Here is a 22,632-nt window from a genome sequence, read left to right on the forward strand (position 1 = left end):
GGTCTCAGGGATCCCTCTAAGTCGGTCTAGCTCTGATTCTAGCGCATGGCGTGTCTTAATGAAATGGTTACTTGACATTTTAAATTCCGCCAAATGAATGTCCACGGCTTCAATTCTAGCTACAATTATAGGCGGAATTAGTTTAGAAAAATTAGATTTGCAGGGTTTTCAAACACAGCTTTTATGGCGGGGTCAGTAAGGCCGGTTTCATATCTGCGTTGGAGCCTCCGGCGGGAGGTCCCATCACAGATCCGCCTCAAAATAACGGAGGCAAAAACCACTGCATGCAGTGCTCTTTCCTCCGTCCAAAAGCCGGGGGGAAAGTGGACAGATTCTATTATAGCCAATGGGATCCGTTCGGTACTGTTCCAGTCTATCCAGAGACGGAGCCAGTCAGCCACAGGGATTCCCCTTTCCTGCTCCCCAAACGGAGCAGGAAAGCGGAATCCCCAACGCAGATGTGAAGCCATTCTAATAAATGTATCCATCGCAGGAATGTCATTGAAAGAGTCTGCTGTATGAGGGGATGATTGATCATTCACCCTTCATCAGATTGCCTTCAAGAGATTCCATTTTCTGTCTTTGTTTTGCTGAGCTGAGGGAGAGGGTCTTCGTCGCTTCACAGTCATGCAGATGAGGATGATGATGGCAATACTGTTGTGGAGGCTCCTGTCTGGACTCCATATAGATTTCCTATGATGATGAGGTGGAGTTGCAATCAAAGTTGTGCGGGTTTGATCAAAAGTCTTGCTGTCTGATGGGATGAAGTTGTTCATTCGTTGCAGTTCCGCAGGTCTTGCTCGCCGTTCCGAAGATTTCTCTTGCTCAGGTGAGCGCATTACTAACACTGATGCCATGGAGCCTCTTGTAGGCTACAAGTTGCGCCATCTTTGACTCACGCCGGAGCCCTCGAGATATGGAAATCACACTGTTTCTCCAGCTTATTGGTCAATCGTGTCCCTCTCTTTGAGATCCTGGATGTAGAAGCAGCAGGTAGGGCCACTCAATTGTGTGATTGCTGCTGTGGAGTTGATAGAAGCTGTACAGGAATGCTGTGGTCAGACAGCCATTCACCTCACCAGCCAAGCCACGTTCCCCGGTCCTTTTTGAGTCCGTTCCTTAATGGGCTATTCTGGGAAATGTTTTACTTTTGCTACTGATGACTGACAGGTCAATAAATCGTTGGCAGAGACCCGTTGCTCGAATCTCCACTGATCAGCTGATTCCCGTTGCCGCTATGGTCAACGAAAGAAGCAAAATTAACTGACCATAGCGTAGCGTTTCGGGCTGGTATACAGTACAGCTTCCTCTGAATTCAACGGGCGCTACATCGGTAACACAAGCCCAGGTGCTGCACTATGGCCAGCACTTTCTGCCTCTCCTGCTGACCATAGTGACAGCGGCATCGAGAATAAGCTAATCTGCAGGGATCCAAGCGGCAGGTCCGATCATCTAGTGATGACCTGTCAGTCATCAACAGCAAAAGTAAAGAAGATGTCCCATAATAGCACTTTAATATTTTATCACACAGCATAAAACAAGCTCTCCAGATCAGATCTCTAAAGAATGCTGAATGCAGCAACTCATGTTTGGTGAAATAAATAGTGTTTTTGCATCTTTAACGATACCGAGTTGCACAATTCATTATCAGTATTTTCTTATCTGCATCAGAACTGTAGGACAGAATAATAAATGGCAGATAATAATATGTCCTCCATACATAAAGTCAGAGAACGGCTGACACATTGCCTGGAACCGGAAGGCACATTGCAGCAAACCGCGATATGTCTGTTCAGCAAGTAACACAAAGCTACTGGTGTAAAATACCCAAAAATGCACTAAAAAAAAGTGATGCACCGCACAGGAAGAAAAGTTAAGTTGCTTCATGAAAGACATTGTATTTTTATATTAACCCTTTTAAGAACACTCATTTTAGTTTTTCCTTTTTCCCCTCCATACTCTAAAAAAAAATATATATTTTTTTTTAACGTTTACTTGCTTTTTGTAGGAGTTATATTTTTTAACCCTTTCCAATCCAATTTGTATCCTGGGGGCTTACTCTTTTTCTGCCGTTATACAATGGCGCTATCTGCTGACTAAAGCTAGTACTGCGTGAGGTGACACGTTGGATAGGCTCCGACAGCAGAGAGGCTGGCAATATACAGTAAGAGAACCCCAACGAACGTCTTCCAACATCGGAGCTGTACAGCCTTAAATCATAATGTCTTCAGACGTCAGACAGTGGATTGGAAAGGGTTAATGGTACCATATAGTGTCTAGAATTTTTTTTTTTATTGATTACTGTGGTAAATGGAACAAAAATGCAACTGCACCATTTTTGGTGAAGTTTTGTTTTTACAATGTGGTAAAAGACATGTTAACTGCATTCAGTGGTCAGTACAATTATGGCAATATCCCATAATCTTGTCACACATGAGCCGTTCGAGGAACAGAGTTCTCCCCTTACTCTGTCAAGCTATTTAAATGCTGTGATCAGTGTTCATTGGGGAACCAAAGGTACCTCCAATTCTGGCCACTGTGGCCAGGCGACAGCCGGTACCTGCGGCATATGGAACAGGCTCAGCTCCCAATTCTGCTTTACACTTAGCCCACGCAGAACCAGTGAGAACTTTGGATTGCATAAAGGAGCCAATTTCTGGTCTCCAATCTTTGGTCTTAGGAACCACAAAGGCTCCTTGAAAGACGTGAGATAAATACAAGGGTCTGCACATATAACCTTTGCATATTGGTGGATGCAACATTTACAGACTTGGACAACACTATGTTAAAAGGGTTGGTCCACTTTGAACTTTTTTTTCTTTCTAGAAGCTGCTAAAAATTAAGCTGATCCGAGGGTGTCCAGCTGCTTGGTTCCCAAGTAATCTGCGATGGAAGGCTGCAGAAAATGTTCCAAATCCCCTGTATTACCACCACAGGAAAAATTAAGCATCACGTGATCCCCACTGAAAACAGTGGACAAAGGTCTTTCAGAGAGGAGAAACTTTTTGTAGCCACTCAGCTAAATTTATGAAGGTTCCAAGTGAGAGCCCCCTTAAGGTAACTCAGAATACTATGACATAAGGGTCACTATGTTATGTAAGGGATTCCTATACAGCAGTGTTGTCATCACACATTTTTGGCATCTCCTGATAAGTGCAGATCCCAACTTTGGAAGCTTTCGCCATCTTTAGAACTTCCCACCCAGTGTGACGGCCATCCTGTGGATATGCCAAACTCTCATCCAAACAAGTAACAAATATGACTGCAGCCCTGCCACCTGGTAGAACGCAAGGGGCAGAGATAGGACAGATAGGAAATATGGATCTGCCGTGTATACAGAGGCTGTGCCGGCTGAGGGGGGACAGTATACAGAGGCTGTGCCGGCTGAGGGGGGACAGTCTACAGAGGCTGTGCCGGCTGAGGGGGGACAGTATACAGAGGCTGTGCCGGCTGAGGGGGGACAGTATACAGAGGCTGTGCCGGCTGAGGGGGGACAGTATACAGAGGCTGTGCCGGCTGAGGGGGGACAGTATACAGAGGCTGTGCCGGCTGAGGGGGGACAGTATACAGAGGCTCTGATGACTATATACTGCCTCCCCTCAGAGGCTCTGACGACTGAGGGGGGGCAGTATATAGAGGCTGTGATGACTTGGGGGGCGGGGGGGAGTATATTGAGGCTGTTATGACTGGGAGGGGGGGGGGGGGAAGTATATTGAGGCTGTGATGACGGGGGGGGGGGGGGGGGGAGTATATTGAAGCTGTGATGACGGGGGGGGGGGGCAGTACATGTAGAGGGAGAGGATGTGATGGTGTGTGCATAGTGCAAGGGAATGGGGATTACTAGGGGAGTAATGGAACCCCATAATTTATGTGCATATAAATAAAGTTCATACCCCATTTTTTTACATAAGGGAATCACATATACAGCAATTCAATATTTGATAAGTACTGATTGAATGATTGTGCCATTCAAGTCCGATAATCAGTACATATCATTGAATTGCTCTATTGCGGTGTAAGCGAGTCCCTTAAAAAAAGTGTTTTGGGGTAAAACGAAAACTTAGAGATTGATATAAAAAGGTAAAAAAAAAAAAATTTTTTCAATTTTAGTCCAATACGCCCAGCCCTAATGGATCCAATAAGATGCAATTTTCATGTGACGGGCAGCTTTTTTAGTGGGATCCTCCGACAATATAAAGGGGCACTCCTGCTGCTACTCCAGACATTAGTAAATCACATCTGTGACTCTTCTGCCCTTGACCATCTTAGCACTGATACATCATGGACTTGTGTAAGGGTATCCTAGATAGTAGTCAACTTAAAGTACACATCCTAAAAACCATCTTGATAGCGGTCCCATACAGGTTTACTTCTGGATTACAATCTCTTGTGGGACAGATGAGTAAAGGGCTTTGTAAACTCTTCACAATGCACTGTTGAGCGTGTGGTTCAGGCCAGTGAACACTGGAGATAGGTGGTATCTCTAGCAGTAACTGGCCGGCACCGAACGCAAACAAAAGTGCTTAAAAAGTGCATAGCAGGACAATATTACTTAATCCCCTTCTTTACCATCAATCCGCCTAAACACCTCTGCAAACAGACCTAATGCAATCAAGGCCATTATGTGTCGGCTACTGGTCTGCACCCTTCCAAGGGCTGGTCAGTGATAAGGACCTCAAACTACTGTACTTTGGCCAACTTTGAGTGCGGAGCAGCTGTATTCTCTGATATTAGGGGGTGGATGGTAGTTTCGCAAGAAATTGGTCTTCCTGGGGTCTGTATGTATAAGCACAGGCTTAATATGAAGCGTCACCTGCCATACGAGACATTTCTGATCATTTATGTGAATAGCATGCAGATAATTATGTAATCATGAAAAAAATCATTTTTGGCATCTTTCATTCCAGTTCTAGCTGCATTCTGAAATGTAGCTTCCACATCTTCTATCACCTCCACCTCTGGTAGCTGAAGTTCAGTGACTATACAATGTAGTTGGAGGCAATGTGATGGGTCCGAACCTGCTGCTGGAGTAACGTTGGCTACCCACTTACACACAATTCAGTAAAGGGGTTGTACCAAAATTAACTTTTATCACCTATGGATAGGTGATAAAAATCTGATTGGTGGGGTGTTACCGCTGAACCCCCCACCGATTCTAAAAACAGGGCCCTTTGTCCTTTTTTCCTCAATGTCACAGTGGGGGAGGAATTGATCTTGCATTTAAGAGGACGGCACCAGACCCCCATGTGGATAGATAATACAAGTGAACTCAGGTACAACCCCTGTAAACTGTCAACAAAGCCCCCCATGTACTATCATTTTGGGGTTTTAGCCACGGTAGTACTTTACATGACATAATGTCAAACTATAGTAAGGTCAAGCTCACACAAGTGTGTTTACCAGCGGGCCGCGCAAGTGCAGCCATTCCCCATGCACTATCTTGGCATATCAGCACGGGTTATATGCACCAACCTAGCTCATGAGGCACACATGCATCACAAATAACATTACCACACTTTATTTCCCCCTTTAAATACATTTAAAACTTATTTATACTTCGCACCCCCCCGTACTCAGCCTAATCATGCGTTAACCTCCTGGGGAGATATTGATGTAGTTGTTAAATGTATGGCACTGCATGTATTGAAAAATTAAAATTTAAAAAAAAAATCTATGTATTTTCACTGTTTCTTTGTTTTACAGCCATGCTTATGAGACCATTTCCCAGAGCCCCTTTTTTTGGAAGAAAGAAGTGCAAATCAGCTATAAAAGTGTAATGTAGCACAAGATTTTGCTGCTGTGCTGGTGATGTGGCATCTTGCACTGCAGGTATTTGCAGTCCTGCCAAGTAGGTGTTCTCCCTCGGCTGCCCGGTCTATCCTATAACATGAGGAGTTAAATCTGCGGTTCTACCAGCTGAATGCTCACTAATCAGATTTACACTGGACTTTATCCCAAGATCATATTTGCCAGACGCTTATCCTATATGGTAGAACTACAGATCATGGGTTAACGGAGGAATAAAACCCAGATCTTGGATAAACACTGCACAGATCTGGAGATAACCGTTACAAGAAAGACCATTTCTACATTATGTACATTAACTCTCCTCCAGCAAGAAGGAAAAATGTCTCTCTACTGCCACCTATTGGAGATAGCTGGCCTACAAGTTAGCGTTAACTACAGACAACAGTTTGGGGGTCCTTGCTCCACACCATTGCACTCCGTAACAACCAGCACCTTAGAGAAAAAGGCTTGCTTCTGGGGTTTTTTTCAATCGCTGTTGTCTGCCAAAGGGGTAAAACTATGCATAAAACAAAAAAATACAAAAACGCCAAAAAAAAACCCAAAACATGCATTTTGCTTTAATCTAGCAAAAAGGGTACCATCCAGACAACACAAATGCGGCTCAATTAAAGCCAGCAGCTATAAAATTGAACAACTAGACTGAATTCAGCGGATATGGTGCGTACAAGAAACAGCTTTTCCCCCATATACCTCTTCAGGAGAGTACCCGCTTGATCTTGTGTTTGCACACAAAACATGTTTAGTATATGCACCATTGTGTTTAGTACAGGTGATGAACAGTCAGACCACATTCAGACATTGCTGATATTTAGCGTGAATTCTACATTGAAAATCTGCAATGAATTGACAGTACAAAGTTAGTAAATGGGGTTTTATAAAATCTCATTCCCAAACAGGGAATTAATTATGAGCCATACAGAAGTTATAAAAAGTTTTATACTTACCTGCTCCGTTGCTAGCGTCCTCGTCTCCATGGTGCCGACTAATTTTCGCCCTCCGATGGCCAAATTAGCCGCGCTTGCGCAGTCCGGGTCTTCTCCTCTTCTCTATGGGGCTCCGTGTAGCTCCGTGTAGCTCCGCCCCGTCACGTGCCGATTCCAGCCAATCAGGAGGCTGGAATCGGCAATGGACCGCACAGAAGCCCTGCGGTCCATGAAGACAGAGGATCCCGGCGGCCATCTTCAGCAGGTGAGTATGAAGACGCCGGACCGCCGGGATTCAGGTAAGCGCTGTGCGGGTGGTTTTTTTAACCCCTGCATCGGGGTTGTCTCGCGCCGAACGGGGGGGGGGGGGGGGGGGTTTAAAAAAAAAAAAAAACCCGTTTCGGCGCGGGACATCTCCTTTAAAGCAAACAAAAGAGCGAGTGTGGTAGCTTGCGAGGTGTGGTTGATTTAAAGTGTGTGTGACTTAAAAATTGGGCGATTTTAAAATTTGCAAGGGAGTCACATTCATTTACTGTTATTTTTCACTTGTAGAAATGACTCGATTTGTATCTGTACCATGCAGAATGCACTCCATGATTGACAATACCGTCCAGTATTGAGCAGCTGTTCAAGGATGCATACTGCTGTATGAGATGTGAGCATTTAAAAGAGCAGATTCTGGATCTAAATGCACAGCTTGCCTCACTGAGATCCATTCATTGGTGCAGATGTGGAGGTGGATGGTAGCATGGGAGTGCAGAATGACCAGGGAGAGGTCTGCTCCACTAAGAAAGGGAATAGGAGCACAGGGCAGGCTAGACAGGTCCTGGTGGTGAGGGACTCAATTATGAAGGGACAGACAGGGCAATCTGCCACAAAGACTGGGATTTTAAAGTGTGTTGTCTTCCTAGTGCTCAAGTTTGACACATCATAGATGGTGTTGACAGACTACTGGGATAGGCCAGTGAGGACCCAGCGGTCATGGTATACATTGGCATTAATTACAAAGTTAGAGGTAGGTGGGAGGTCCTTAAAAACTATTTCAGAATCCCAAAATGTCAGCTTAGTGCAAGGACCTCCAAAGTAGTATTTTCTGAATTACTACCTGTACCACACCAGAAAGGCAGCAGAAGATTAGGGAGGTAAACAAGTAGCTCAAGAGTTGGTGTAGGAAAAAGGAATTTGGTTCCTGGAGAACTTGGCAGACTTTGCTGTTGGCTCAAGGTTCTACTGTAGGGATGGGATGCGTCTCAGTGGGAAGGGTGCTGCTGTGCTCGGGGAGAAGATGGGTAGAAGGTTGGAGGAGTGTGGAGGCTGGAGGAGTGAGAGAGGGGAAGACCGTGATCTGGTAAGTAATGAAAATAGAGGTAGATCGGTGGGAGGGGGGTTAGTACAATTAGAACAGGAATAGGAATAAAAAAAAATAACAAAAAACTTCTTAACTGTATGGTGACTAATGCTAGAAACCTGACCAATAAGGTTAACGAACTGGAAGTAATGTCTGAGGAAAACGAAAACAGACACAACCCCTATTGTGCATCAAAGAAATTCAGTTCTATTCCTTAGAGAGCTACCTAACTCTTCACGCTTGGGGGCAAAGCTCTATCCAACTCTCCTGGCTTGAGATGTAGGCTGAAGCTCATCCATAGATAACTCTGCTGGCAGCCATGAAAGAGCTTTGCAGTGATACCCTAGACTTAGGGCTCATGTCCACGGGCAAAATATGATTTAAGATCCGCATCGGATCTCCCGCATGCGGATCCGCATCCCATAGGGATGCATTGACCACCCGCGGGTAGATAAATACCCGCGGATCGTCAATAAAAGGGATTTAAAAAAAAATGGAGCATGGAAAAATCCGGACCATGCTCCATTTTCATGCGGGTCTCCCGCGGGGACGGCTCCCGCGGGCTTCTATTGAAGCCTATGGAAGCCGTCCGGATCCGCGGGAGACCTAAAATAGGAATTTAAAGTATTTACCATCCGGCGCGGGCGGGGAAGGTCAGCTGTTCCTCACGGCCGCATCTTCCTTGCTTCGGCTCGGCGGATGTGCCCGGCGCATGCGCGCGGCACGTCGGCGACGTGCCGGCGACGTGCCGCCGGCGTCAGGAATTCATCCGCCGGCCGAAAATGAAGATCCGGCCGTGAGGAACAGCTGATCTTCTCCGCCCGCGCCGGATGGTAAATACTTTTAAATTCTTATTTTCGGCGCTCATGTCCGCGGGGCAGGAGGGACCCGCTGCAGATTCTACATGTAGAATCTGCAGCGGATCTGATTTTCCCCGTGGACATGAGGCCTAAGGGCTAATGCCCACGGACGGATTTCTGCCGCGTTGTACATGGCAGAAATCCACGGTATTGACCCGGAGCTATTAGGTTCTATTGAACCTAATAGCACAATGTTAAGGCTGTGGCATTCCAGCGTGAATATGTGGCCCCGCCCACCATTGCATATGACACTGCCGCCACGTCATGCGCTGTACTGTGTATGCGCACGGCCCTTCATGCGGGACGTGTACAGAGGATCTGGAGTGGTAAGTATGGGGGTTTTGGGGGATTTCGCTGCGATATTCCGCTGGCGGAGTCTGTCACGGCCGTGTGCATGAGCCCTAAGGAAGGCAACCCCCCCCCCCCCCCCCCAAAAAAAAAGTTCGATAGGAGCCAATTTTTCTCATGCATGGGAAAAAATTATTTCCCGACTCCAATTTGCCAATCAGAATAATCCCCGAATCACCAACCCTTCTGGAGTAATCAGGGACTATAAAATGTAAGATTGTAACACTCAAGAAAGCCATTCAGGCCGCTCTTAAACTCTTATCGCGTTCACCATCACCACGTCCTCAGGCTGAGACTTTCATAGTCTCACTGCTCCTATAGTACAAAAAACCCTTCCATGTTGGTGTAGAAACCTTCTTTCCTCTAGACGTAGAGGGCGCCCCCTTGTTACAGTCCTGGTATAAATAGATGATGGGAGAGATCTCTGTATTGTCCGCTGATACATTTATACATAGTTATTAGATTACCCCTGAGATGTCTTTTTTCTAAACTAATTAATCCCAACTTTGATAACCTCTCTGGGTATTGTAGTCCGCCCATTCCGTTTATTACTTTAGTTGCCCGCCATTGTACTCGCTCAAGCTCTGATCTGTTCTTCCAAAACTGTACTCAATATTCCATGTGTGGTCTGACCAGGGACTTGTTAAGAGAAAAAACAATGTTCTCGTCATGTGCCCCTAGACCTCTTTTGATGCACCCCATCATCATATTTGCCTTGGCAGCAGCTGCCTGACACTGGATGCTCCAGTTAAGCTTACAGTTAACAAAAGTCCTTTGCCATGTCAGTGTTTCCCAGTGGTTTCCCATTTAGTGTGTAATGGTGACATGTATTTCCTGCCCATGTGCAGAACCTTCCACTTATCAGTGTTAAATCTCATTTGCCACTTTTCTATCCAAACCCCAACTTATCCAGATCCATTTTCAGAATGTCTTTATTACTGCCCAGGTGATGTACGGCCATGTGCCTACAGTGGTTTTTTTTACCATGAACTCCACGGTAAATCTGCGCCAAGTTACATATTCAGTGGGAACTTGCACTGTGGTCTTATATATGGTGCAGATTTTTTTTTTGCATGTGAATTTCAAATCCACATGCAGAGGAAAAAAAGTGAGCAGTCTCTTCTGGCCACAGAATCTGAACATGGATTTGCTCATTACAAAGTGCTGGATCCACGGGTATATCTGCGGGCATACATGTGCATAGCTGCAGCAGAAATCCACAGCTCAGCCATGCTTTTTGGGGTGGAATCTAAGCACGCAAGTCCGATGCAGATTCTGAACATGTGAACATGGCCCAATGGTCAGTGTCTCGGAAATTGCCCCAGATGTTCTATCTATAGGATATCCTCAAATATTGATCTGTTGGGGGGACTTGTGCTCTTCTAAAAGTCTTGATAAGAGATCTGTACATGAACTGTTGTGCTACAGTCCCAGGGAAATGACATTTAATTTTATTTTTTGAATTTCCCCTAGCCGTTCCAAAATACAGCCAAAGGTGTCATTAGGGTCCCACTCCCAGCACCCTCAAAAAATAGCCGATTTCACTAGGGGAAGTCACAGCCAACCTTGCATCTTGCATTTCCCCTGCTTGAGCTGATTTAGAGGAACTGTAACATTACCTGATGGCCTTTCAGATGAATGGCTGTTCCTGTAATACAAGGACGGATCTAGTGCACCAGAATGAGAGCCACACATACAGAGTGCTTCTTTGTTCTTGGTCACAACAGGGCCCTCCTCTATGATGTCCGTATGCCCTCACAGGATATACAAGCAGGGGTTGCTTTCACAAGAAAATTCCTATAATGTATTGTTTAGTTCTAGTCCTATAAAGAACATATACAGCGCCGTACCTTTAAATGCTTCAGTAGCGCCAGGAGCATGGTTTTTATCCGGATGAAATTTTAATGCTAACTTTCGGTATGCTTTCTTCAAGTCGTCTTCTGGTGCGTCTCTTGTTACTCCCAAAATTTCGTAATAATCTTTGCATTGTTTTATCCTGTAAGTAATAAATAGAATCATTAACTGAAATGAATGATTTTATAGCAGTATAATCCATCACATGAGAACTGCAGAAAAACTTATGAAACTCTTGTATACTTTGTCATTTTCTGGTAGGCTTGGTGTATTAAAAGGGTATTCCGGGCTTTTAGAACAGAGGACCTATCTTCTGGATAGTGGGCGGGCGGGGATCTGCCCATAATGAAAAGCAGGAAGTGTTAGCAGGATAGTAGCATCATGCTCCATTAATTTCAATGATAGTGAAGCCACTATGACACTTCCGAATTTAATTAGCACTCCCGATGTCCAGCCCCACTGCATTGACAGTGGGCCGGAGGATCAGCCAATCTGCAGGGATCCCGAGTGACGGATCCCCATCAATCAGCTAGTGATGATCTATCCAGAGGATACGTTATCAGTTGTAAAAGCGTCATATACCCCTTTAATGCCTTCATATTTTCAACATTTCTGACGGCCTTCAGCAAATAAGATCCTTTTTATTTACTTACAGTGGAGAACTAAGAAACAGGAACCATAGTAAATTAGGAATTTTAGACTTCTCTAGAGCCGTGGTAAGCAACTGTTCAGACTTCAGTAGGCACTGACACTTTCAATACCATACTAAGGCCAATTCAAAAAAAAAAAGTCATAGATCACTTATGCTTATTGGACTGGATCGGCACAAGAAGAGCACCATGTTCAATGGGCTTTGGATAGGCTGCTACAATCCAAGTTCCTGTTTGCAGAAAGCAGTGCAGGATCAAGGGAAAGATAAATGCTTGTTGCAGCAAGCTCCCAACTATCCACAACCTCTTCACCACCAAACATCTCAACCTGCTCACCCTCACCGAAACGTAGATACAGCAGTCCGATTCTACCCCTCCCCCCTCCACATTATCCTAAGATGGCCTGCAGTTCTCCCACACCACCAGATCAGACGACAGTCACAGCAGATGAGTAGGCATTCTTCTCTCTCCGAACTGCACTGCACCTTCCAGGTTATTCCCTCGCTTACCTTCTCGTCGGTCCAAGTCCACACCCTATGACTCTTCTGTTTACTGTCCCTGCATGTTGCAGTTATCTACCGGCCTCCGGGTCCCAGCTGCCTGTTCCCCGATCACTTTGCCGCCTGGTCCCCCCACTTTTTATCTTGTGAAATCCTAACCCTCATCCTCTGTGACTTCAACATTCCCACTAATGACCCCATCTCCCTCCCAGCTTTTAACGCTCACCTCCTCCCTTGGCCTTTCACAGCTCTCAGACTCCACTCACAGAGATGGCAATACCCTCGATCTAGTTTGCCTTCACCTCTGTGCTGCCTCCCACCTCGCAACCCCCCCCCCCACCTCCTACTCTTGGATAACAACCTCCTGTCCTTCTCCATAAGGCACCCTAGCATCTCCCGAGCCCAACCAGACTCCATTCTGCTCTCTGCTGCTCGCCCCACCACCTGCGCTAGCAACCAGCTTCCCTATCACCGCCTGCGCTAGTGACCCTCTTCCCTAAAAACTTCTCGGGTCCCTTTCTCTGGCTGTCATTACCCACCTCACCACCATCCTCAACACGCTAGAGACACTTGTTGTTGCCCTCATCCGACTCAATTACAGCGTCGCGGTGCTCATCGGCTTTCTCTGCACCAAACTCTCTTCTCTCCAATCCATACTAAATGCGACAGCTAGACTCATCTTGCAATCCAACCGTTTGTCAGACGCCTCTGCCCGATGCCAGTCACTGCACTGACTACCCATCCATTACAAAACAATTTAAACTCCTCACCCAAAAAGCTCTCCATGGCATCGCACCACAGTACATCGCCCACGAATACGAACATCCCCCATGCTTGCCTCCAGGATCTCTCTAGAGCAGCATCGGTCCTGTGGAATGCACTACCCCCAAAAATCCGGACAATCCCTGACACACGGAACTTCAGACACACCTTAAAAATGCACCTCTTCAGGGAGCCATACAAAATCTCCTGTTCTAATTCCCCACCCTCCACAACATGCCCCCTGCCTTTCCACTTGGCCTATCGTACACCTCTTCAACCCATGTACCTCCTCATCACCCCCTCCCCGTTTGTTTCCTAATAACTAAATACCGCATGTAATTAGCGTACGGTTTGTGACAGATAGCTGTTGAGTGAGAATTTGTTCTCAGAGAGAAAGTTGCTGCCGGACTCCTCTGACGGCAACTTTTTTCCCAAACAACAAAAAGAGCAACATGTTGAAATCCAGCCGCCCGGTCCTCATCTTCCCCGACATCCACAGGCAGAATCAAGACGCAACCGATCACATTAGATAGTTGGCTGATGCTGCTACAATTGGAGGGTTTGACCATCATTCTACTGAGTATCGCCAGTTTTACGAGCAAGGCTCCAATTACTGACGGTTTGTCAACATTTGCTTTATCTTGTCATGGTTCTGACATAACCCTTGGTTTGCATCACTGTTGCATTAAGCCTAATCTTTTCATGCAGTGTTTCCATTATTTTGTCCACCACCTGAATGCTACCATTTTACATTAATCATTTTATTATGAACTGAAGGCCAGGCATACGTGAAGTCACACAATGTACTGAGAAAGCGCCGGCAAGCTCTTCACAGATCAACGTGCTTTTGTTTTTCAACCACAAATGTTCCTTTTGAAAGGCAGCTTTTACCGCAGTATCCTCCACCTACACGCTGTACTGTACGCGTGCCTGGTAGCGCACATGTATAGCACTTATTGGAGAGGATGCACGCTCTTAAAGAGGACCTGCAGACATTAAATAATACTCATTACACATACCGGCTGGATGGGTGCCTGCAGGTCAACGAAAAATGTAGCCCTGACCGAGCCTTCCTTCCTGCACAACATGCTGCCACCTGACAGCTCCTGCCTAGAGGAGACCGTGCAGAGCTGCTGCCACATCATGACAGTTCCTCTACATTCCCTTTATATTAGCAGGGATGATACATTAACAGGCAGCTGTATGCAGCAGAGAACAATAAGCTGCACGTACGTGCCGGAGAGTTGGGAGGGGAATACTGCTCTAGTAGAGGATGGGGCATACTAGTCGGGAGACCCTGCTGCCCATGGAGGGGTGTATGGTAGTACAATAAAACATTATATATGGAGACAGTAATAGTACTCATTAAAATACAGTACTGTGCAAATGTTGTAGACAGGTGTGGAAAAATGCTGTAGAGTAAGAATCATTGCAAAAATCTGTTTATTTTTGCCAATTAAGATGCAAAGTGAATGAACAAAAAAGAAATTAAATCACATCTGTATTCGCCTTCACAACAGCATCAGTTCTTTGGGGTACACTTTTACACAGTTTATGAAGGACCTCAGCAGGAAATTTGTTCCAGACATCTTGGAGAACTAAGCACAGATCTTCTGTGGATGTAGCTTGCTCCAATCCTTCTGTCTCTTCCTGTAATCCCAGACAGACTGGATGATGTGAGATCAGGGCTCTGTGGGGCCAAATCATCACTTCCAGCACTACTTGTTCTTCCTTACACTGCAGATAGTTCTTCAGGACGTTGGCTGCATTATCTGGGGTTGTTGTTCTGCTGCAGAATTAATTTGGAGCCAATCAGACGCCTCCATGATGGTATTAGATGATGGATAAGTACCTGCCTGCATTTCTAAGCACTGAGCACATCATTAATCCTGACCAAATCCCTAACTCTATTTTCTGAAATACAGCCTCACACTTGTAAGGAACGTCCACCATGCTTCACTGTTGCCTGACGACATTACTGTACCGCTCTCCACCATGCTTCACTGTTGCCTGCAGACACTCATTATAGTACCACTCTCCACCATGCTTCACTGCTGCCTGCAGACACTCATTACTGTACCGCGCTCCCCTATGCGTCACTACTGCCTGCAGACACATTATTGTACCGCTCTCCACGATGCTTCACTGTTGCCTGCATTCATTACTGTACCGCTCTTCACCATGCTTCACTGCTGCCTGCAGACACTCATTATTGTACTGCTCTGCAGTATGCTTCACAGTTACTTGCAGACACTCATTACTGTACTGCTCTCCGCCATGCTTCACTGCTGCCTGCAGACACTCATTATTGTACCGCTCTCCACCATGCTTCACTGCTGCCTGCAGACACTCATTACTGTACCGCTCTCCACCATGCTTCACTGCTGCCTGCAGACACTCATTACTGTACCGCTCTCCACCATGCTTCACTACTGCCTGCAGACACTCATTGTACAGCTTTCCACCATGCTTCACTGATGCCTGCAGACACTCATTACTGTACCGCTCTCCACCATGCTTCACCGCTGCCTGCAGACTCATAATAATAATAATATTTATTTGTATAGCGCCAACATATTCCGCAGCACTTACAAAGACAGGGGGATACAGAAAGACAAAAGTACAAAAATTTTAGAAGCATGGTTACATAGTAATCTGTTGATGGAAATAATAGGGGTGCGGGTCCTGCTCCAACGAGCTTACATACTACAAGTAATGGGGTGATACAGAAGGTAAAGGGCTGGAGATGTGCACGGTATGGCAAGGTGAAGATGGATGCTATACACAAACAATGGTCAGACTTTAAGCCGTGTGACGGCAGAATTGGTATGTCTGCAGGAAAGAAAGGAACTCCGTGGCAGCAGAAAGTGATGCGGTTTAAATCAAAGCCTCTTTATTCCTCCACAAGAGGCTTTGATTTAAACTGCATTATTTTCTGCTGCCACGGACTTCCTTTCTTTCCTGTGCTGTGCTATTTGGGGTCAAGTGATCCGGACTCCTTCTGCAGCTGGCACTTGGACGGTCCCACCCTATGGGTCTAATGGAGTAGTGCTGTTTTGCGTTTTCTATATATGGTATGTCTGCAGGGGCAGTTTATGATGGCTAGCAGGGATTGCAGTCAGTAGGTCAGGGAGCATGTTATCAGGCGGAGTACAGAGGGGTTTGGTTTAGGGAATGTGGTATGCCTCCCTGAAGAGGTACGTTTTTAAAACACGCCTGAAGGTTTGTGAGTACTGGATTTCCCGGATAGCCTTTGGTAGTGCGTTCCAGAGGACTGGTGCTGCTCATGAGAAGTCCTGGAGGCGGGAATGAGAGGTTCGAATTAAAGACGCGCTCAGTCTGGTTTTGTTAGCAGAGCTGAGAGCCCAGGCTGGCTGATGGATTGAGATGAGGGAGGAAATGTAGGGTGGTGCTGCGCTGTGGAGGGCTTTATAAATAAAGGTAGTGAGTTTAAATTGAATTCTGTGTTTAACGGGCAGCCAGTGCAGTGACCGTCACAGGGCAGAGGCGTCCGAGTAGCGGCTGGACAGGAAGATGAGCATGGCTGCCGCATTCAGAATGGATTAGAGAGGGTACAGTCTGGCGCGGGGAAGGACGATCAGCAACGAGTTGCAATAATCAAGGCGCGAGTGGATGAGGGCAACAGTAAGCGTTTTTAGTGTGTCCATGGTGAAAAAAGAGCAGATTCTTGCAATGTTCCTGAGGTGCACCTGACCTGTTCAGGGAAAGAGATTGGATGTAGGGGGTAAAGGAGAGATCAACGCTGATCTCAACCCTAACGCAGCGGGCATGCTGTCTGAGAGTTATGGTGGCACCACACACAGAAATGGGGATGTCAGGATGAGGTCGGTTAGTGGAGGGCGGAAATACCAGTAGGTCAATTTTAGAGAGGTTTAGTTTTAGGTAGAGAGAGGACATAGTGTTAGAGACAGTGGACAGACAATTGGAGGCGTTCTGGAGTACCGGTGCTGAGGTGTATAGCTGGGTGTCGTCAGCGTAGAAATGGTATTGGAGGCCAAATCTCCTGATGGTTTGTCCAATAGGGGCTGTGTACATGGAGAAAAGGAGGGGGGCGAGGACCGAGCCCTGGTGGACCCCAACAGCAAAGGGAAGAGGAGGGGAGGTAGAGCCAGCAAAGGAGACGCTGAAGGAGTGTCAGATAGGTAGGAGGAGAACCTGGAGAGAGCAGTGTCCTTTAGGCTGATGGAGCGAAGCATACTGAGGAGGAGTTTGTAGTCAAAAGTGTCGAATGCTGCAGAGAGGTCAAGGAGGATCAGTAGGGAGTGATCGCCCTTCGATTTGGCTGTCAGGAGGTCGCTTGACACCCTTGTAAGGGCAGTTTCTGTCGAGTGTAGGGGTCGGAAGGCAGACTGTAGGGGGTCGAGAAGAGAGTTCTCTGATAGATAGTTTACAAGGCGGGAGTGAAATAGGTGTTCCAATAGTTTGGAGATGAAGGGGAGATTGGAGATGGGTGGGTTGTTGGCAGCATCAGTCGCGTTAAGAGACGGCTTCTTTAGCAGTAGGGATATGATGGCATGTTTGAAAGAAGAGGGAAAGATGCCAGTGGTCAGAGAGAGGTTGAATATAGTGGTGAAATGACCACTGGGGAGAGGGATCGGAGGAGGTGTGAGGGGAGGGGGTCGCTAGCGCAGGTGGTGGGGCGAGCAGAGAAGAGCAATTTGGAGACTTCTTCCTCTGTCGCTGGTCTTAGTACAGACAGTGAGCAGGAGCTAGATGCAGTATTGACAAGACTAGGGTCAGGACTAGTCTGGGATTGGGAAGTTATTTCCTGACGGATGTCATCAATTTTCTTTTTGAAGTAGGCAGCCAGCTCTTCAGCACTGAGATCAGTCACAGGGGGCTGCAATTTAAGGCTGATAAGGGAGTGAAAAGTATCAAAGAGCCGTTTAGGGTTGTGTGATAGTGAGGAGTAGGAGAGGTGAAATAAACTTGTTTGGCATGGTGAAGGGCGAGGTTGTAGGTTCTGAGCATGAATTTGCAGTGGAGACAGTCCGTGGACGTTTGTGACTTTCCCCCCAGCCGTTCAGCCCTTCTCAAGCACTGCCGGATGAAAGGCGCTTGAGGCGCGAGCCAGAGTTCCTGCGGTCTGCATCAGATGGCTTGGGCCATGGTCACTCATTATCTGCTGCCTGCAGACATTTATTGTACTACTCTACAGTCCTTCAGTGAACCAACTACTTTCTGTTACAGCCAAATATCTCAAATTTTGACTCATCAGTCCTGTGCACCTACTGCCGTTTTTCGGCACCCCAGTTCCAGCTTTCATGCATAGCTGAGCCACTAGGCCTTGCTTCTACATGGAGGGTATGGACTTTTGGAGGCAATTCTTCCATAAGGACCACTTCTGGACAGCCTTCTCTGAACAGTAGATAGTTGTACCTGGGTCTCACTGGTTCTGATGATGGAACTGCTGGACATCTTCTGATTTTGAAGTAAAGCAAGTATGACATGCCTTACATCTGCTGCACTAAGTTTACTTGGCCGACCACTGTGTGCATGGTCCTCAACATTAACCGTTTCTTTGCACTTTTCCACAAGAGCTTGAACACCACATCTTGAAACCCCAGTCTGCTTTGAAATCTTTGTCCGTGAGAGACTTGACTGATGCAGTAGAACTACCTTGTGCCTTGTTGCTGTGCTCAGTCTTGCCATGTTGTATGACATGTGGCATGAAAATGTCTTCCACAACCTCACCTTTGTAGCAGTTTTGAAACTTTGTTTTAAGTCTCCTATTAAGCTGTTTTTGTTTGTTAATGACCATGTTTCAACCTACATATGAAAATAATGATCATTATCACCCATTTGATATACTTGCCTAATCGGCCACCTAACTATAATCCTGCAAAAAAGCCTGACTTTGTGCAAGTGTGCCTAGAAGAATTGATGCTGCTCTGAAGCCAAATGATGGTGAACAAATAAAATAATTTAATTTACATTTCTCTTTTGTTAATTCACTTTCCACTTTGTTAATTGACAAAAATAAGCTTTTAAAGCTTCTATAGTTGAAAGCATTCTTATGGGCCATTTACATGGGATGATTATCTTTCAAGCGAACTAAATTGAGCAATAATCATTCAGTATTAATACAAAAAAGTCGCTGACTTTCAGTCAGCATTAAAACCATCACTGGATCACGGATTCTCGTTCAGTGTAAATGCTCCCTGCTTCACATAGAAGGTGAACCACTGAGCAAGAAACCAGCGAGAAGTCCGTGATCCAGTGGTGAAGTCTGTCAGTCTAAACGCTCTGCATGAGTGCTAATGACTTTAGCGGTGACGTCAGCGCTCGTGCAGTCGTTTAGACTGTCGTCCTATGTAAAAGAGACATTTGGCTGCTTTCACACCCGCATTAGGGTCAGTTGAGGTTTTTTGTCTCTCTACTCCATTTTTACAGGAGAGAAACTGAAATAAAACTGAAAAACTGATCCGCTTTTTTCCCCATTGACTTGAATGGAAAGGCATTCGTTTGCTTCCATTCTGTCAGGTTTTTGTTTTTTGGACAGAAAAGTAACACTTAGATTGTGCCATTCTCACATCTGAACAAGAAAAAAATATAGAAAACCTAAAAGAACAGAAGCAAAGTGAAGCCTTTCCGTTTTTCTGAAACCCCCATTAAAATCAACAGGGGAAAAAAAAATTCATCTGTTTTTTTTTTTATGTTTTATTTCAGTTTCTCTCCAAATACGGAGCAGAGGCGGAAACCCCGAACTGACCTGGACACAGGTGTGAAAGCAGCCTTACTTTGCGGCATTTTTTCACACCTGCTTAAAACCTGTGAAGGTACTGTAAATCCTTATGGGGTCATCCTGGTTTCTGTCTCCATGCAGTGCTCCTGGATGGATGCAAATGGGGTTGGGTTTCAGAAAATGTAATGTGAAATCCCCTTTAAATATATATTCTGCCATGTTACTGAGAAATCATCAGAATATATTAGCAAGGGGGCTGTGAGCAGAGACCCTCGCCAATGACCAGAATGAAGGGGCTGCTTCTTTACACTAATTGCGCTATAACCCCCGGTTAGCTTCACTTACAGGAGGGTAATGAGCTTATGGCACCAGAGCCACTTCTCTCCGGGGGTCTTAATGGACCGTGGTAATATATTCCCAGAATAGTAGAAAACGCGTCTGTTTAAGTTACCTCTTAACAGCGTCAACCTGGTCTGGTGTGTAACTCTTGCCAGATTCCCCACCGGCCTCCCCGTTTGCAGATGGGCTTGGTTCTGTTACATTTTTCCGGTGACGAGGATTTGGAGTCTCTGTGCCGTCAGACTTCTTGTTTTTTGAGAGGGATTCCATGAGATCTGCATAACAAATGTTAAAAAAGGGTCAAGCAGAAGAAACCAGAGATAGACAAAAATGATAAAACCTTGCGAGGCATATCCAGACAGGCACTTGTGTTTTTGTTGGTTATTCTACCCATCCGCAACTATTGCTATGCCAGAAACAATGGTGTTGTATGAGAGATCTCAGGGACTGATGACACAGTTGTGTCATTCGGATTCATATACAACCCCATGTACTTCTATGGCAGCCCTATGATAGCTTCATATAAAGTGGAGCCGGTATATCGCTGTGCGCATGGATCGCTCCTTGGTAGCTCGCCCCTTGATCTGGGAAAGTTTCGACCTGGCCTGTTTAATGGGGTTCTGGTGATACAAATAAAGGAGGGCATATATTTCTTCTGTACAAAAGCTGAGCAGTATTACCTTAAGGGTACGGCCACGCGTAGTGGGAATGCTGTGGGTTTTCTGCAGTGGAATATTCCGCTGCAGAATCGGCAGCATTTTCGTAGTCAAAATCTGCATCGGCAGACCAAAAGGGGTTATTAGGGCACCTTTTTCCTAAAAGCCTGCTCAGTCCGTTGTGCTAATGTAATCCAGACTCGCCTTCCCAGCTTCCGTATTTCCCATTGGTCTTCATTCACTTTCAGGTAGCAATGACATCCCAACAACAGTTCATGCAACTGCAGCAACTAAACACTGGCTGAAGTGAGTCGGTGATTGGCTGCATTGGTCACATGGCCATGGTCTTTGCGACATCAATGCTGGGTTTCTTGCACCCGGAAGTGAAGACTGGTGGAAGACCGGACACCAAAGGAATGGGAGCGGGGAAAGCAAGTAGCCCTTCCTTTACATTGGTACAGTAGACAGACAGAGAGGTAAAAAAAAGTTCCTGACTTGTTAATGCAAATGGGGAAGATGGAACCATGACTCTGCAGTGCCACCTAGTGGAAGACATCATTCCTGCAAGTCGATGTCAGACCTTTTAGACAAGCCTTATAACAATATGGAAAATACAGCAGGACTGCACGAGAATAGCACTATTAGTGCGAGGCATATAAAGCATGCAGAGCTTGAAAACAGGACCCCACTCCCAGGATCCAAAGGAAACTTCATGTAGTAAAGAAAACAAGCAGCATAGCCAAAACTTTGTAAAAGAATCAATGCATCCGGATGGATGCTCCTTTATTGCTTCCACACATTTAAAAACATGTGTGACGTTTCAATCCTGCTGGGGTCTTTGCCAAGCTCAGCTGCTTTTTGCTCCTCATCAGTGTGAAGAAGGTTTCTGGCTTGGCTAGCGAGAGGCCTCTAGATGTAGTTCAGACATTTTATTATAAGGGTTGTAGGAATGCTGCCTTCCAATAGGTGGCGCTGCAGAGGTATGCCTTTGGCCACATGCACACGGCCAGGTCGGATTCCGCATGCAGGATCCCGCAGCGAAATCAGACTGTGACGGCCGGTGACCCCCCGCATACCTACCCAGATTGGTCTTCTGTGGGCTCCAGATCTGCCAGCCGGCGCACATGCGCAATGCCGAGAATGCCGCACCATAGATGACACAGATCCGTGACAAAAATCCGCCCGTGTGCATTGGGCCTTTCTGTTGCATCGCACGAAAATATAGTTTTCATGCAGTGCAATGCAACTTTTACAGTAGGAAATCCTACTGTAAAAGCCCTAGGTGCAGTAAAAAAAAAAAAAAAAAAGAAGAATATATCACCTCTCCAGCGCTGTCAGGCTCCGGCACATCTCCTCTTCAGCCCCAGTCTTCAGTGTTCTGCCAGCCCTTCTTGGATTGGAGGTTGAAATCCCTGCCTCCAGGAAGGGCTGGCTGTGATTGGTTCTGGAGCACCTGGCTCAGCCAATCAGAGCAGGCGCTCAATGAACCAATCACAGCCGTTCAATACAATCATTAAATGAATCAATGGCTGTGATTGGTTCATCAAGCAGCCACATGTGTTCCTCTTATGGTGGCTTACTAGAGGCATTTTTCAGCAGGATAATGCTGGGCCGCACACACAGGGGGGGGGGGGGGGGAAATCACAGGAATGTGTCTACAACATTGTCTCGCTTCCGTGTTCCAGATTTATTGCCAATAGAACATGTATAGGACAATCTGGGACACCAATGTTCGCACATATGACATCTTGCATATAAGCCAGAGGAGGTACAACAGGGTACTAGAGCCTCCATGCCCGCCCATATCACATCTTGCATCCAAGCTAGAAGTGGTACAACAGGGTACTGGAGCCTCCATGCCCCCCTGTATCATATCTT

At 46.1% G+C, this 22,632-nt stretch overlaps 1 protein-coding gene across 2 annotated transcripts in view; it reads right to left on the minus strand.

Moving 5' to 3' along the window:
* DNAJB12 (DnaJ heat shock protein family (Hsp40) member B12) overlaps positions 1–22,632 on the minus strand; it is a 68,596-nt gene that overhangs the window by 20,092 nt on the left and 25,872 nt on the right. For both annotated transcript variants that reach the window (XM_066600573.1, XM_066600575.1), the window contains exons 2-3: positions 20,211–20,373; positions 11,138–11,283 (exon numbers count right to left, since the gene is read on the minus strand). In XM_066600573.1, the coding sequence (XP_066456670.1) occupies positions 11,138–11,283; positions 20,211–20,373 (309 nt within the window). The remainder of the gene's footprint in view (positions 1–11,137; positions 11,284–20,210; positions 20,374–22,632) is intronic.

Source organism: Eleutherodactylus coqui, chromosome 4, assembly GCF_035609145.1.
Source record: "Eleutherodactylus coqui strain aEleCoq1 chromosome 4, aEleCoq1.hap1, whole genome shotgun sequence".
NCBI lineage: Eukaryota > Metazoa > Chordata > Amphibia > Anura > Eleutherodactylidae > Eleutherodactylus > Eleutherodactylus coqui.